General features: G+C 50.3%; 1 protein-coding gene and 1 non-coding gene across 2 annotated transcripts in view; one reads left to right on the plus strand and one right to left on the minus strand.

Moving 5' to 3' along the window:
* Positions 1–1,823: 1,823 nt before the first annotated feature.
* On the minus strand, positions 1,824–1,895 carry TRNAE-UUC (transfer RNA glutamic acid (anticodon UUC)). Its single transcript has one exon. It is a non-coding gene; the product is annotated as a tRNA-Glu (tRNA).
* A 6,225-nt stretch (positions 1,896–8,120) lies between these two features.
* Positions 8,121–17,710, plus strand: part of LOC133216680 (rho GTPase-activating protein 39-like) — a 45,042-nt gene continuing 35,452 nt past the window's right edge. The window contains 3 exon segments of the mRNA XM_061361601.1: positions 8,121–8,587; positions 8,590–8,670; positions 8,673–8,802. Of these exon segments, the coding sequence (XP_061217585.1) occupies positions 8,308–8,587; positions 8,590–8,670; positions 8,673–8,802 (491 nt within the window). The 5' untranslated portion in view covers positions 8,121–8,307.

Consider the following 17,710-nt stretch of genomic DNA (forward strand, 5'->3'; position numbering starts at 1 on the left):
CCGCACGAGCAGACTCTCGCGAGACATCGCTCCCGGAAGCGGAGGATTGAATGTTCGCGATACTTGGGGGGGGGGCTGTCACGGGCCCCAACATTCTCGCGAGAGGTCGGCGGGCCAGCTTCAGGCAGAAAGGGCGGTCGCCGTGGGGCGGTGATGGTTGACACCGGTTTCACACCCGTGTGGGGCCGCCCGTTCCAACGCCTGTGCCTCTGCCCGGATTCCCAATCTCCGCCCAGCCCTCCGTCTGTGGCGTTCTGCAGGGGCCCTGGGGCTGGCTGTTGCGTGCCCCAGCCGCTGTCCTGCCCAGGGGTCTTGTCCAGGCTGGCTGTATTTGCTCTGTTAAGTGTCACTTCATTCCTTTCCTGGGCACCATATCACCATGAGTGGTTTATAGTCTGCTTCAAATGCCATGTTGGCCCTTTCCAGGCTTATTGCACTGTACACAAGTGTCTATCTGGTGTAGGCAGGCCAGTTAACATCCATGTCCAGGTTTCCACCCATGTTGTTACATCAAATGCTTGCTGTACAAGAAAACTAATGCTTTGATGTCTTGGTCAACCCTCACACTAACATCTCCAGTATAAGCACATCCTCTTGGGCGGAATTGCATTGGGGATGGGATTTGAGTTTTGGAGTTTGGCAGGTGAAAAGCACTGACTGGTTGTGACAAACACACACTGTGTGAGTCGTGTCAGGGTCCAGAACTCCCTGAGCTGCTGAGGCTGGAGCCTGAGCACGGGAGGAAGTGTTTTGTGTGCTCACCCTGGTGAAATACTTTTATCTTGGGCCAAACAGATGATGGTCTGGGGTTGCTGTTTCAAGCTTGGTATTTACTGTAGCAGAGTGGGGTAGAATCAAACTTTGGAATCATAGAATCATACTTACAGACTAATTTAGGTTGGAGAGCAAGTTAGGTCATGGATTGGGGGTGGGTGGGTGGTGAAACTATTTATGTTCCTTTGTGATCAGTTCTGATGCAGCAATTCAACAGCATCTGTGGTTTGACCCCTTGGCTGAGGGCTCGACAGAATTCATTAAGTTTAGGAGTAACAGCATTATGGCTGTGCCCTTCTGCGCCTCACCCCCTCAGAAGGCCGCTATCTAACAGCTTTCTAGCCAGATCACCCCAAGTATAACTTCACTTGCCACTGACCCAGCATTCAGGTGCAGCTCTTGGCTAAGCCCCTGGGGATTGCTGGAGCCTTGATGCTGAACAGTTGAACTCAGAAAGTAAGCAGTGTTTTGTGAAACAAACCTTGCTTGTCTCATTAACAGTGCTCTGGTTCCCCTGAGAGCCCACAAAGTGGCTCATTTGTATTTAAATTTAATAATAGGCAGTGAGTTTTAGCCAATTGTTCAGTGTAAGGCAGATAACATTGAGTGGGTTTCCTGCTGAAGTCAGCACCAGGTAAGCAAGGATGGCTGGGGATTTAGTTTCTTTCTCTTTTGTCCTACAAAACTGAAACAATATAAAGAGAAGTTATAAACAAACGTTGCCTCCTGAAATGATTATTTTGCTGTTGCATATAGACATACCTAAACCAAACTCAACCACTGGTTTTGTGAAGCTCTCAGGCTGCTGTGTCATTTAATGTAATTTCCAACAAAGTTCCCGAAATCTTGAAATCCTTAAAAGATCCTGAAGCTCTCGCACAGGGTTTTTAAGTCTAAGATGAGCTGTTCAATTTCATTGAGTTTGGGACATTTAGAAAAAATGAATTGTCTAAGAATTAAGAAGAATGTCGCAGAATTTACGAATGATAAATAAATAAATAATCCCCCCTCACAATAAAGACGTGAAGGGAAAAAAAGAACATCGGGCTTTCCCACACCGGGAGTCGAACCCGGGCCGCCTGGGTGAAAACCAGGAATCCTAACCGCTAGACCATGTGGGACCGCACACTTGCGCTCTCTGCCGCGCCGCCTCCTGCCTGTGTTGCCTCCTGCCTGCGCCGCCTGCTGGCCCTGCCTGCCCTTTGCCTGCACTGCCCGTCCTGCCTGCACTGCCCGCACCAGATTTAGAGTCATTCTTCAACCAGCCATTAGAATTCTCTTAGTTAAAAGGTGGGGCGGGAGGCTGGAGGCACTGAAGAAGGAAACGAGAAATGGGAGCATGAACAAATGAAGTCCAGCCTAAAAGTCCAGCACGTTTGCAGCCATTACCTCGTTTCTGTACTTGTACAAAGGGTGGCCACGGAGGTGCTTGGATGGAGATGCATGTATTCAGGCTGTCAGCAGTCAAAACACAAGAACCTGTTCGTTGAGTTGCTCTGCTTAGTAGATCTCCAAGATGTTTAAAGAACTAGCAAAGAACTGCTTTCAAAGTGGTTTGCCTAAAGCTGAATACCTGGATGCTGTGAGGAACCGGGCTTGCCTGACAAAGTTGGTGCAGCAAATGCAAACAAGGATGTCTGGCATTGCAGTGTCAGCAACCACAGGTTCAGAAACTTCATTTCTCCCTGTCGTTATGCAGTAGAACAAAGAACTTGCTGCCATTCCCACTGAGTTCAGCAGGAGCATGGCTGGGCCTCAAACCCTTGACTGTGTAAGAAAGGATAAAAGATAAAGACTAATAAACCACCTTTTGTGCTCATTATAGGACATTTTGTTATCAGTATGTATCAGTAAGCAGGCAGCGCACAGGCAGAGTGCAAGACACTACCTGAGGGTAAAAGGGATTAAGTTTAAAGGAAACAAATCTGTATTATTTCCCTGGAAGGAAACAGAAATAACAATCTGCAGGTATTTCAGTTGGGGACATTTATAAATGACAAAATGGAGCTATTTTTTTATGATAGTTAAGAAGAGCAGGAATAATGGGATGAAGCTGAGAAAACTCAGGCATATTATAATGCAAACCACCCTGATAGGATCTAAGGTAAATGTCTGAATGGTTGCCCCAGGAGACAACAAGGCCAGCAAGAAATACCCCCAGAAAAGCTTCTGCACTGGTGAGAAATGGCAAAGGTGACTTTGCAAATCCCTGTCTGCTTTTAGCTCTGTAGTTCTGTCTGTGGGACTTTCCTTGCAGGTTCCTCATGGAAATGGGGATTCAATTAATTTGTAAAGCCTTGTAAGAAAAAGAACCCATCAGACTGCAGGGTTAGCTTGAGGATTTACAGATTCTGTCTGTGGCTAAGAAATAAACTCAGTTCTTGGCAAGTACCTCCAACAGTATTACATGGTCTGGCACAAACACCAGCCACCGCAAAGCCAGATGGGTCAGATAGCTCATGAAACCAGAGGGAGAGGAGCAGGGAGTGACAGTGAGGTGGGACTGCTCTGTCACCACTGCTCACGTTGCTGTCTGAGTGCACACTGTGGTGTCAGCTCAGTGTCATTGCCATTGTCCTCCCACCTCTGCGCTGGGCAGCTCTCCCCCACTGCAGCAGCTGCTGGTGGGACTTTTGCAGCCAACCCACACACAGTGTCATGTTTTCCAGCGGATAATGTCTTATACAGGGCATTGTGTTTGCACCCATCAGTAAATCCTTAGAGGACTGGGCTGAAAGCAGCAGAGCTCTTACCAGACACAGGTAAGTGTAAAAGTCACTTGGGAACCTGTAACTGATGCGGTAGCAGGGACATACGCCCCTTATTTTGGGGAGTTTGTGGGAGTTTTGAAGTAAGGCAGGCAAAGCTCTACTGTGGACATTTTCCTGACCTTTACTGCCAGCAGCCTCGGAGTCTGGATCACAGAAAGTGACCTGGAAGCATCACTTCCCTTCCCCTCTCTGCCTAGTTTTGGGACAAGGACTACCCAGGACAGCAGAGTTGACCTCCTGGTTCACAAGGGACATTGCCACCTCCACCTTCCTCACCCCCTCCTGGCCCATTCTGGTTTGTGGCTCTGCTCCTCATCCTCATCCCAGTGCTCACCTGAACGTTTGTTGGGCCAGCTCAGGTTACCAGCCTGGCAAAACACCACTCACTTCTGGTTTGTGCCAGTTTAGTGAGCTGACATGATTCACCCAGGCTCACACGAACACCAGAACCAAGACTGAGAACAGCAGGAGGAGCAAGACTTGATGCATGGGCAGCCCTCAGCTCGGTTCAGCCATGTCACCCACTGCACCCTTCTTTCCCTTCTCAGGATTTGTAATTGTTGTATCTGATGCTCTTTTCCTGTTCTCAGCTCCCCTCTAAAAAGGCAGAGCTCTCCTTTGCTGTGGGGAGCTCTGCTAGAGCTCATCCCATAGCTCTGCCAGCAGCAGGGAGCCACAGTAGCAGGGAAGATGGCAGAAACCTCTCCTGTATGTTTTTAGTCACAATCTGTTTTAGAAAGCAGGAGAGGAAACAAAGAGCATTTGCTGCTCCATCTGTTTCCGTGTCCCATGCTGCTAAGGTTGGGTTACAGCCAGCTGCTGCCATTGCCAATTGGTAATGTGATAGCGCAACTGCTTCCTTTGCAAGGGAGCTAAGGAAGGTAAGAGGGAAAAACTGGGACAGGATGATATTAAAAGGCCCCTCTGCAGAACACCTGGCTTGTTATATACATTTACATCATGCCCATTATAAACCCCCCCTGCTGATTGTTGCTTACAAACAAGTATTGTTACAAATGGCCAAATATATCCAACTAGCTTTTTCCAAAGGACCATCCTGAGCTATTTGATATCTTCAGTCAGCTTCAAAACACAGACATGGTTAATTAAGAACAGGGATGGTTTTTCTTTGCCTCTTACATGCTAAGACCATTTGTCAGAGAGCACTTTCACAGTGCACAGTCCAGAGAACCTCATCCAGCATCCAGGTCAGCCCAGTCCTGTTCAATAATGTATTTGAGACATTTGATACCAGATGTCTGTGCGCTGAAACAATGGAGAATTCACCACATCAGCCTGCCCAGCTCAAACCTCAAGCCCCTTGACATTGAATTACATGATGCTGAATTACAGATGTGTTAATGGCAAAGGAACTTTGGAGTGCGTTAGCCCAAACTCTTGCTTGAAGTGAGACCATCACCAACACTAGATCAGGTCAGCCATAGCTTTGCATAGCCAACCCTTGAAAATCTCCAAGGACAAGAGATCCACATAAGGACATATTATACTCGTGGAACCGGATGATCTTAAGGGCCTTTCCAACCCTAAGTATTCTATGATTCTATGTGGGTGAACTGTACCTCCTGGTCAACCTAGCACTTTATCTTGTTCCTATTGCAACAAAGAGCTGCCAATGGTGAAACATCTCACCTACATGTAGGCACTCACAGTAGTAGCTTGGTAGTACTTTGACCTGTTTAACGTATGGCTTTCACAGTGCAAAACTTTGTCTGGTATTATTGGCTCCTTCATCCTCCCACCATCACTGGAAGGCAAATCCAGGGTTGCAGCTGCACCGGGTCAGTGCTGGCTGTTAAGCTCATCTAAACCTTACCGAGCATTTTAGATGTCTACTTCCAGTATCACCAGTCTCTCAACACAGGGTTTGTGCACACCTGACTGGAGCTGTTACTCCCTGCTTGCTATGGAGACACTGTGAGGCTGTGCTCAGAGCTGTAGCACATCGACCTGGCCATAGCCCCATGTCCCTAACCTGGTATATGCCAGGCAGCAGCAGTGTGATACTGAGCTTTCCTTACCTTTAGCATCACCAGTTCTTCCACACGCATGGATGAGGAAGACCCCATTTCCTGGAGTGCACGTGCAAGTATGGATATCCACCAGCTGAGCAGCTTCATGAAAGCAGGGTGCATGTATGACTCCAGATACAGTTTCTTCCACCTGGGAGCAGCATCTGAAGAAACGATTCGAGCATGATCTCAGGGAGCTGGCTCCTTCTGCAGTTCTTCAATGACAGTTGTAGGAAATATCCTTCAGCCAAGAACAGGCAGCAAGGGGATACTTTGGCCTGGAAACACTGAACATACATCTCTTAATTCATCTTACGGTGACCTAGCGTTCACAGCCTCACAATTCATGAAGGCTGTTTCTTGAAGGCAGTATGGTTTTGTTATTAGCAAAAGAGCCAGGGTTTACGACCCCCTGTTCTCAAAGGCAGTGTGGTGTCTTTGCCATGCTCTCAAAGACTTTTCAGATACTTCCTATTCACCTCCTGCTGCCATCGTTGGTGTATCGATGGCGGGCATCATGACTGACGGGCTTCATCTCCCATGTATGGGTCACAGAGTGACCCATCTGTTTCTCTGGAGGAGGACCTCCTTGTGTTATTGTACCAGGTTACACTAAATGAAAGTTTTCTCAGCCCATGACTGCCCAGGCTGTGAAAGCCCCTGAAAAAGTCACTGCAGAGGTCCCACAAAAGAAGCTTTTCCCTTAGCTGCTTTTCTCCCTTCAAGGATTTCTTTCCCCCTCCTTGGATCACTGATGTCAACACAGCTCATGTCCATCAGCGCTCTGGCTCTCCCAACAAGGTGAACCCTGGTCTGGCAGCTTTGTACCTGTGTACAAGTCACAACCTCACAACCATCTATCATGCCTGGTAGCTGAACCCCCTTTCACCCAGCTTTTCTCTTCTGGCAGTGGGGATCTCTGCTCCCAGGAGTGTCCTTGGTGCTAGTGGGTATGGGACCATCCTCTGGTGGGAAGATTCTGCTTTCACAGTGGTTTCCTTGCTCTCCATTTTGATGCCCTCCTGCTGCATGACTGTGCAAGACAGCACAGGGCTGCTGAGTAGGGCTGATCTGAGATGTTATCTCAGCGTGTCCTTAAGTGCTTCCAGTTCACCCACCGTGGCCTGAAGAGAGAAGGGATCTCTTGGCACGCTATGTGCACAATCGCATCCCAAGTGCTACATTGCTACTAAGCAATGAAGTTACTTCAGCAAGCCTGCTGGAGGTGTAGGTTGAAAACAGCCTACATATTATCATCAAAACCCAAAACATGCAAAATAAAATGAGTACATTGCAGAAAAAAAATGAATGCTTGTCTAGTCCCTCCTGCAGCCAACTTCCCATGTACCGTGTTGGTCACTCATTTTGGGGTGGGTCCCCTAAAGTAGGGCTCTTGCAACCTCCCATCTCCCCTGCTTCTATTTTCAGCCTGTCCCATGGCTCTTGCTGGCACAGCGATGCCAATGAGGCTGTTAAAACTTTCATACACCAAGTGTGTATCGATGAGAGCCTGTGAACACTGTCAGGCTGCCGTAAGCATTTTCCAAGCATCGCTGTTTCCCTCAGAGGACAGGTATAGCCATTATTGGCAAAGGCTAGCGAGATCTGCATCCCCACAAGGAAAGCTGCCAATTTAAGAACATTAGAGCTACACCAGCAAACTTTTGTTTCCAGTACAGACCTGGTTTAACTCTTCCTTTCCTTCCCCACTAGTCCTTGGGCTTTGTACCCCTGCAAGACTCATTTCTGCTGCAGCACCATGGGCACCTCCAGCAGCTCCGCAGCCCCCGTGGGGGCCCTGCTGCATGGACCCCCTGGTCAGCAGAAAGCAGCTGTGCGGCCATGATCTCACTGTCTCACTATTTGTTATTTAAAAGTGCAGTGGGACTTCCATGTAAATGTCTTCAGATTAAGTTACTCTGAAGTTCTCCAGTAGAGCCAAACACTGTCTGCAACAGAGCACACGGCAAGCGCAGTATCGCTCCGTGCAGGGACCCTGTCCGCTGGCTCGCCCAGGGCGATGAATAAGCTGAACAGACTCGTTTCTGTCTGTAGCAGACATTTGCTGCGTGGTGTGATATGTGCCCCCAATCCCCCTTAGTGGCAAAATCCACTGCGAGTCTGCGAAGCCTCGCACCGGCAATTAGAGGGGTCTGAGGCACCAGGGCAGCGCAACCCCTAGGATTTGCCTCTGCAGGGGGTTGTTCCTGTTCTGCAGTAACAGGAGCCCACATGAGGTTTGCTGGGAGCAGTGCCACACTGCAGCAGTCACTGCGATAAGCGGGGCTCTGCCGAGCCACCGTGCCAAGTGACACACTCCAAACTGGTGGCTGACAGAAGCTGAGCTAGCGGGACTGACCTTTAACGCACAGTGTGTTTGTTCAGACTGCTCATGCTGGTCGAGGAGCAAGGCTTTGCCTTCTCCTGAGGCCTCTGAAACTGCTGTTTGTACCCTGATGGTTGATTGTGCCTGCATGGGGGCCATTCCTGGTCTCCTCGACCAGACTGCTATGTGCTCAGCACACAGATGAACACAGAAAAGTCCCCAAACTCTTTCTAGACAGAGTTGCTGGGGCGCAATAGAGGGCATGTCTGGGCAAATCCAGACATGCAGCAGCCGTACACCATGGGCTGACCCAAGGCTCATCATCCCACGGTGTCACCTCACAGGGACAGCCCAGCACCCAGTCTAAACCAAGACATTTTCCTCTGTCCGTTCTCCAGGCTGGTTCATGTCCCTTTTTCCATCCCTGCTCTTGGAGGTGTCAGCAGTAACAGAGGGCGAGCAGAGCCGTTCAAGCCCGGTGCTCGTCTGGACACCCCCTGCCAGCTCCGGGCGCTGTGCCGGGGACGCCCATCACAGGAACGAACCGTTCACCGATGTACTGACCGGGGCTGCCGTGACCCTCGGGCCGGGCTCTGCTGCACCAGGGGCTCAGGAGGGCCCCGGAGCCGCCGCCACCGCCGCCAGGGGCTGCCCTCGGCCCACGGGCCCCGCAGCTGCCGACGGCCCCGGGCTCCGCTGCCCGCCCCGCCCCTGCCGGCCCGGACCCGCTCGGCGCGGCAGCCCCCAGCAGAGGGACCAGGGGAGCGGCCGGGGGTCCCAGCGGCCGGGCAGGGCTGGGCCGGGCCGCGCCGCCTCCCGGGCGGGGCCGGGATCGGGTTTCACATCCTGCCCCGCTCGCGGGCAGAGCGGCTGGCGCGGCCGAGCGGGCCATGGCGGAGAGGTGAGTGCGGGAGCGCGGCCCCGAGCACCTGTTGAGGCGGCTGGGGGGGGGAGCGCGGAGCAGCCGTCCCCTCGGGGCGGGGAGCGGGCCGGCACCCGGAGGCACCCCCGGCCTTGGGGCGGGGGAGCGGGGCCGGGCGGGCAGGTGAGGGGCGGCCGGCGCCGGGCCGGGCCCTGTGGCGGTGGCGGCGGCACCGCCAGGCCGAGCCGGGCGGCCAGGTTGTGCGGCAGCGGCTCCCCGAGCCGCCTCCCGTCGCCCCTCGCGTCGGCCGGCCCGTCTGGGGGGGGGTCCTGCAGCCGCTTGGCCCCTCCAGGTCGGTTCCCCTCTGAGCGCAGGCTCCAGCGGGGCGGGCGGCTCCGAGTTGTTTGAGCGGAGCTGCTCCGACCCCGGCCCGGAGCCCCCCCCCCGTCCTGCCGCGATTCCGGCGAAGCGACAGCATCGCCCTCCCCGGAGGCTGCGAGCGGCTCTGCAGGGTGGCCTCGCACCTCTGAAGAGCGGTTAATAGGGAGAACCCTCTGGTTTTGGACCCGTTTGGGACCGGGCTCGCAGGCTCTGGAGTGCGAGGCTCGATTTGGTCGTTCCTATCGCCTTAAAAGCCGCGCACAGTTCTGAAATGACAGTGTTTTCCTGGTCAAGCCCAGTTGCACTGGGTTTGCTGGAGAGGGGTGACCAGGAGAGGGTTCGCTTCCTGCCTGGCAGCTGGTAGGGAGCCAGGATCACCTGTTGGCAATGGAGGGCCAGGTAGCCAGGCCAGTTTCCCAGGCTGCCTCCTGCTTCCGACAAACGCGGGCGGATTTTATGGCTCCTCTGAATACCCCCATTCAAGAATTCCTCCTCCTTGCTCTGCACCTCGGCCCGGCGGCCAGAAGTGGTTGAATTAAGTTTGGCTCCGCTGGGAGGAAGGTACCGAGCCTGGCACAAGCGCTGTCATCCCCGCGGCCGATGCCAGTTGCCGCTGTGCTGTTTTGCCAGCGTTCGTTTTCGACCCTGAATGAAAAGCTCGGAACGGTTTAACATTCCTGCGAGCACGGCTCTCCCCAGGGGCACCGCATTTCAGCTGGCTTCTCACATTCTCTTTGTCTGGGGGAGAGGAGGGGGGGCTGTGCTGGCGGTTTGCCCTGTACTTCGGGGATGGTGCAAGGTGTTTGGAATGATTTTTGTACTTCTCTTGAGTTTGAAGTTGTCATTTTATTTTTTTTCCCTTTTTTTCTTTTTAAGTTTTTCTGTCTCTTCTGCATTTTCTCCAGCAGAACATGGTTAGAAGAACCATGGAGCGCCTTCTTACGAACTAAGGGAAGAGGGAGCAAATCCTCTTGAGGGGGGATGTAGAATGCCAGAATTCAGGGCAAAACGATAGGGCAGCAGCACGATAGGGCTCTGGCAGCAATAGCAACTCTTAGCGGCTGCTTCTGCCTCCCTGCTGTGACAGCCAAGGGTGCTCGGGGATCAAGGTTGCAGGTTACTCATTTCAGGGCATAAACTGGAAAACCTGACACAACCCATGCCGATCTGGCGCTCTTGCTCCAGTAGCCGGTGCAGAGGAGCACAGGATTTCTTGCACTGGGTTTTGACATCATTTTCCCAGTGTATCCCCGTTGATTATCTCTTTGATGCTTTCTGAGTTCGGTGTTTGCTGGGTTGATGAGACAGCTTTTCCTATCAGGAGGCTGTTTGGAGTGATGCTGCGATCACAGTGGATTATAGGAATGTAGGTTTTGAAGCCAGTTTTTTGGTCGGATAGTTCACATGCCTTCTGTGTTCACAACAGGTTTGCTTAGCTGAAACAGATGTCTTGGCCTTAGCTGGGAGCACATAAGCTGCAGGGAGATCTGAGTATACTGGCTTGGTGCATTTTGTAACCAAGAGAATTGTATGGCCATCCTTGTAGTGCAAAAGGCTGTTTTCAGCCTGACCCTTACTGGATCTGAAGCTGAAAACCTCCTGATAGACTTGTGCATTCAATGTGCCAACAGGACGCGAATGATCTGGTTCATTGAACGCTGCCCTGCGTTAGGGGCACAAAAGGCAAACGCCTTCCATTCAAGTGATTTACTTGATCTCTAGAAAAATGTAATGTGCCGTGGTGCAGAGATGAAAGGAGGAGAGACTGAGACTCCTGTAGTGAAGTGCCAAATGGGTGAGAGAAACCTGCACATTTCAATGTATTTGTGTTTGAGCTTTGAGGCATTTTCTGAATCGATCCTGCTGTTCTTTTGGGGTTGGCTTCGTGGGATTGGAGCAATTGCCTGCTGGCAACCAGGGCAAGTCCGTAAATAGGGAACAGGGAGGTTTTTTTCCATGGAGCCATGAAGGAAGAACTATTAGCATCACTGTGGGACTGTGGGAAGGATTGTAAGATCTGGATCAGCTTTAGTGGGATCGCTTCTGTAATTAAAGATACCAAAGTGTAAACTGCTGTAGGATTCTGGCTTTTAGGCCCATGAGGGTGTTTGTGTTTGTTTTTCCCTGGTAGTGCAGTTTAATAAATATATTCATGAACCCTCTCTTTGAAGTTGCAAAAGGATGTGTCACATGTATATTCCTTGATAGGTAAATGTCTTAGTAAGTGTACTACTTTGTTGCCATTTTACCTATGGAGAAGAAAGCTTTTCAGCTGGGACTTGCCGTTTTAGCAGCATGGTTTTGGCTGTTTGAATTAAACAGCCTTGGGATGTGAGCAGAGGGAGATCTTCCCCAGCACCAGGAGCGCTGGGGGCTGCTGAAGCTGGGTGGGTAGAAGAGCTGGGGATAGTAACGACTGCACTTGTTCAGCGGGAGTCCTGCTGGTCTGCTGGCCATTTTAAGTTGATTAATACAAAACTATAAAGGATTTGTGTGTGTTATGTTCTGATTGCGATGACGACTCCTTAGTTTTGTTATTTAATCTTGGTATCTTGAGTATGAGTTTGTTGCATACAGTTAATTCGGATGAATTCAGGCTTTAATTTGGCTTTGCCTGAATACTGGTGTCTCTGTTTTCTCAGAAGCTTTAATTTAGGAGTGAGTGAAAACTTCCATGCTTCAGCAGCTGCAGGGCAGGCTGATGACAGCCTCCTTGTGTCTGAGCTCAGCCGCGGCTTTGCAGCAAAGGGGTCTTTTGGTTTTGGCACAAAATCCCGTTGTTACTCAGCGCAGAGCTCCCCATGTTCTCTGAACTGGGTCCACGTGTCCTGTTCTGGTTTACCCTCTTCTTAATTGGCTTAAATAAGGCCATGAATAAATGTCCTCTCTGTAGCTAGCTGTGACTGCAGGAACAAGCCTCTGCTCCCAGCAGGTTGTTCTCTGGGTGAGCCTATTCCTGGATGAACACTGTAGTAGCTCATTTACAGTAAATGAGCTGGGGCAGTGAAGGTCTCTTGTTTGCTCTCTGACATCAGTGGAGATAAGTGCAGGTGGGAGAGGTTATCAGTAGCTTGACCTCTGCCACGTGCTCCTGCTGTCATCCCTGCTCCTCTGAATGGGCTGCTGGAGCTGTGGGTGAGCTTGTCAGGGCAGTTTTCCTTGGAATGAAATGATTTAGGGATGAAAGACAGGCTGGCTTTAAGTGAAACCAGGAGTGTGGTTTTGCTCCAGTGGCTCTGCTGGTAGAGGCAGAAGAGGGGTGATAAGCTGTGGAGAACAAGGTAGTCATCTTGCCCATCGTCACTGCTGTATCCTTTTGAAGCTGCTCTGTCAGCAGACCCAGCACAGCCTGGAGTTAGCTCCTGAGGTGGAGTCGTGCCTTGAGTTACAGTGTTTGACTATGCAGATAAAGCCTGGTCCTTGGGAAACACCTTCAGACACACCAGTCTTCTAATGGGTACTAATCAGAAGTTCAAAGGAGAGAAGCAGGGTTTCCTCCTTCCCTGTGGTCTTCTTTCCCAGTGTCTCCATTCCTGTTGTACTGCTCAAATGGCTTTCTCAGTGGCTGATGCAATTAGCAGGAGATGCTTGCAAGCTTTCAGCAAGTAAGTACATCAGGATTTGAAATGCTGCGTTTAGGCTCCATCAATCCTTCCCAGGTGGAGCACAATTATTTGTGCCTTGTCGTGACATGTACACACTCCTATTTCTCTAAAAGGCCCTGTGGGTAGATTTGAGTAGTCAGTGAAGTGCCTCTTATTTGTAGTAGAAATGAATTCCAGAGCAGACACCGGGATTTGATTTTCAGATGGATTCATAGAGGGTTTCTGAGCTCTGCTGGCGTTACTTACACATTTGATGTTAATTCCTGCCTTTGTCAAGGTGCACAGACAGGCAGTGGGAAAGAGCATTGCACTTTTTAGTAGCTCAGTCAGGAGTGTTCACTGAAGCAAACTGTCTGATTGGTTTTGTACTGTTCATGGGGAAGAGCAGTCTCTGCTTTGGGCAGTTTCTTAGAGCAGTGAGTTTTTGGAGTGTTGGGAAAGCACTAACTGAAGCAGCAGGCATGAGGTCCATCTGGCTCCTGCATCTGGAACAAGACACTGCAGGTCAAGAGAATGTTTTTGCACTTGGTCTTTGTCTCGTGGGAGAATGGAAAAAATACCATTTTTTGGGATGTGTTTTCTCATCCTAATTACCATTCCAAGTGTTTGAGGTTACTGATGTGAGCAATAAGTGTTTTATATTTCCAGTTGAATATTGACTAGCGAATTCCAGTGTAGCTGGTGTCAACCATCCTCTGGGTTCTCTCCTAAGCTTTTTTCCTTGTGTTGTCAGCTGCTGTTTTTTGTTGGTTATGCAATGCATGCAGCCAGAAGAGGTTTGGGAAGCTTATAATGAGGATGCTGAAGATCCAGATTGCTTGCTTGCAGCAAAGCCTGGAAAGGACTCCATGATCCCAGAGGGAGCATCAGTATGTCGTATGTAGCAGCTCAAGGAGTTGGGGTGTGTCTGGCCTCTCACAGTTACGTGCTTCAGGTGAAGAGAAGGGACTTGGGTCCATTTAGAAATTCCTCCTGAATCAAACAAGCTGAAAGACCAAAGCAGTGGAGGTGCTGATGTAGGTTTTTTTCAGCCTCTTTTGTCTTCTTGGACTTAAGGTCTTGCATGAAATTCCACTGAGAGCTTTGTGCTGCAGAGTGCTGGGGAACATCTGAGATAGAGGTGTCCAAATAGAATTATTCATTGGCATCTTAATGGGTTAAAACTTAAACAGGGGAAGTTTAGGTCAGATATAAGGAGGAAGTTCTTTCCTGTGAGGGTGGTGAGGCACTGGAATAGGTTGTCCAGGGAGGTTGTGAATGCTCCATCCCTGGCAGTGTTCAAGGCCAGGTTGGACGAGGCCTTGGGTAATATGGTTTAGAGCGAGGTGTCCCTGCCCATGGCAGGGGGATTGGAACTCGATGATCTTAATGTCCTTTCCAACCCTAACTATTCTATGATTCTATGATCTTCATCAGCCACTGGAGGCAGATAGAAGGCTGGTTCTACATAGAGGATGTGTTTCCTTACCCCTCTTGTATTGGGCTTGTGCTCAGCTCCCTGAGCTAAGCTATTGCTGCACTTTGCCTTCCTTGGTGGAAGCTGCTGTGATGTGGGATGGAATGAAGATGACAGCAAACACCCTGTGCTCCCCAGACTTGCTGCCTATTCCTGTTTCAGCCTGGAGCGGAGCAGCCCTGGGCCCCTCTAAACCAACCTTTTTCTTAGCCACAGGGTTTATGATCTACCGAAAACAAACAAACCAAGTGGGGTGCGGGGGAGAGAAAACTGAACCTGTGCTGGGCTCCTTTGTGTGTGTAACTTGGCAGATGTGGGACACTGCCAGAAGGCACTTTGCTTTGGCAGATGGGGCTGCTTCCTACCTGGGCAAACAAGGTTGCTGCTTTTTGGCTGGAAACCTGTTACGGAGGCAGAAAAGCCTCAGTGTAGTGGGATTTAGTGTCATCTTGGACGTTATGAACCAGTGGCCCAGGGCCAGGTGTGCTGTAACAGGGATAACTTCTTTGTTCTATAGATCTGTTTTTTCTGCCTGGCTTTGCTTGTGTTTGGTTTCTTTCCCAGAAGAATAACAAAGAGGCTTACTGTCTCCATCACCAGTGATACCAAGAAGAGCACTGCACAATGCTGCCTGACGAGCTGGGGCTGAGCTCAGCAAGTCCCTTTCAACCACATGGAGTTCAGCTGTCTTGGGGTTTTTGACTGAGGCAGAGCAACGTCTGCTGTGTGGATTTTCACGTGTAGCAGCAGCCAAGGCTCAGTTTAGAAAGATGAATTGGTGTAAAGTATTTTCAGTAACATTGTGAAGTCAGTGAAAACGTTATCATAGGAGACTTTATAGCTGCATGATTAAATACAGAGCCAGGAGATGCAGTGGGTGAGCAGTGCTGTGTGGTGTCGCCTGGGAAGATGCTCCTCCAGAGGCTGTGGCCAGGCCAGGCAGTGAATGTTGGCTGGAGTTTTCAGTGTCTTCTCTGGCTGCCGGTCCCTCAAGGTGCATGGATCAGTTTTAATATAGGGACCCCTTAAGGTCCAGATGTTAGTTTCAACACCTTCAGTTTGGTGTAAAACTGTAAATGCCGTATTTGGTCCCCTTCTGGTCCAGCAACTGTTTCCTCCTCATGTATATTTGTAGTTCTTTGGTAGTCCTTTGATAGCTGTGTATCAGCCGCACTGTCTAGCTCTTCACTGCTCCCTAGCTACAGTAATTAGGTTTAGGATTTTGTTTTATTGGGCCTTCCAAGCATTGCTCTGAGCTATGGTGAGAAGGGAAGCTCCAAGTGTTTTATGAATTCTTGGTGATGAATCAACATCAAGTGAAGCTAAGAGAGATGGCGAAAGGGCCGTAAGCTGAGGTGGAGCGCCTGGAGCACGGCTGGCATGAGAAGCACTTAGTGCCTGCCTAAGGACAAACGCTAAGCACACTGTAATATGGAGGTACATTTTCCTAGCAATTTCTACCATCATAATGACATGGATAGTCTGTCTGGGATACAGCTGAGCTGCATTTAATGAGGACAGTAAAATGAGTGTAAAGCAAGTAGTTGGGGCTTGGAGGGCAACTTTGTGCTTGGGGTGGTGCTGCCCTTGAGCTTGTGCCTGCAGGTTCTGCATTAGACCATAAATGGCAGAAGAGTTGCAGTTTTGCCTGAGAAACTCCTTGGAAAGCTTGCCACTGGAATAAGCTGTTAATGAAATTAGGTTTTAAGTCACTGAAAATGAGGGCGAAAAGCAAGTGTTGTGGTCCTTTCCCTACTGTGGGTTTAGAAGCTGCAGAGGAAATGCCTGGTGAGTACGTAGTGGTCTGACAGCTCAGCCTAAGTTCACTAAAGCTGTAATTTGAAATTAGTCTAAAACACAGGTTTGAGGTTCTGGAGACTGAAGGCTCTTCCAAAGCAGAGTCTGCTCTGGGGTGGCAATAGACACATAGGAAAGACACTGATGATCTGGGAGTGAAGCTATGTGCTGCCACTCTTGTTTCTTCTGGCCATGGGTCACCAGCAGGACACCAGCACTTGAGTGCTTGCACTTCATTTGGTCTTGGAGGATGAAATCACTTGCTGTTGTTTCCATTTGGGTAAGGAAAGCTGCTGCTGAGCTGCAAGAGCTGTGCATGGTGGAGAGGTTTTGCAGTACAATGTGTTTGGTGCAAGGCATGTTTGCTGTGGGGCTGGAGGAAAACTGCATCTTGGGCTACTTTCTCTGCCTTGCTGTTCTGGAGCATGAAACAGACTGCAAGTGAAAAGGGGTGGATAGCATGGCGATGACCACATGGTTCAGTGAAGCGTTTCAGCTCAAAGTGACTTCCAAAGGTTGCTGTTCTTGTTCCTGCCTGGCCTGGTGGCTGGGTCGGTGAGCTGTGCTCAGGGCATGTGGAGTTTGGGCTGTATGCTGCACTGGAGGCTTGCTGGGGAAGAGCAGTTTCCTATTTGAGTGTCTCCTGATAACCATGTACATCGTGTACTCCAGGCACTGAAATAAGAGCCCCTGCAGCTGACCATGGCAGCTCCATTACTGCGGTCCTGGCAGCACATGTGGTGGCTGCCCAGAGCAGAGCTTGGCCCCAGGAGCAGCACATTTTGGGCTATGGGTATAGGCAGGGGAGGGCACGTGTTTAACTCCTCTTACCTTGCTCAAACCTCTGCTATTTGCAGCAGTAGCCATTTGTTCCAAGTGAATGTGTGGGGAAGGTTAGAGAATAGACAGATTTTGCATGGGGCTGCCTGTAGTGCTGCTTTCTTGCTCTCCACACCTGGGGTAAACCTGAGTTCTCATGGAATTTAGATGGATGAACAGTATTTCCCTGGAACTACCATTTTGGGGCTGTTACCTGTGACAGGAGCTGGTGCTGCTCTGCCCATAGGGCTGTAGCTGTAAACCCTCCTAATGATGCAGCGCTTTCCCCTGGGAAAGGCAAATGACATTTGTAAGCATAAACAGCTTTAATGGTGAGATGTGTCTCTGCAAGAGCTTGGGCCGCTGTGTTGGTCCTCTTGAAGCACAGGCTTTCATTAGGACAGGCAGTATGTGGGTCTGTGGGCAGAGCAATGTCAGTGCAGCTGGCTGTGAAAATAGGGTGCCATCCAGCCAGCCCCTTGCCAGGGTGCAGCCCTGTCGTGGTGGAGCATTCCGTGCTGCTCAAGATGCAGAAGAGTATCAAGCTTCATCTCTTTCAACTTCCCACCTGCCAGGATCTGACAGGAGACATCAAGAAGAGTAATGAACAGCTGGGAGATGAAACCTCGTTTTTCTTGCGCTTCAGGCAAAAGTTGGTTGGGGAATTTAGTATTTTTTGAATTAAAACCTGTTCCTGACTGAACCTGTTTTGCAGTTTGTAAGCAATTGGGCCCTGCCTTTTGTCTCCAGCAGGACGTTGGCAGGAGCTGTGCAAGCCTTGACCACAGCTCTGTGTGCTCAGAAACTGAAAATCAGGGAGAAAGTTCAGGCTGGGGCTGCTCCCTAGGAGGTGCTGATACAGGGTGCTGCTCTCCTGGGGTCCTGGCTG

This window comes from Neopsephotus bourkii, unplaced genomic scaffold (genome assembly GCF_033783945.1).
Source record: "Neopsephotus bourkii isolate Nb327-2 ecotype Australia unplaced genomic scaffold, CSIRO-AGI_Nbou_v1 NB_1060, whole genome shotgun sequence".
Classification (NCBI taxonomy): Eukaryota; Metazoa; Chordata; class Aves; order Psittaciformes; family Psittacidae; genus Neopsephotus; species Neopsephotus bourkii.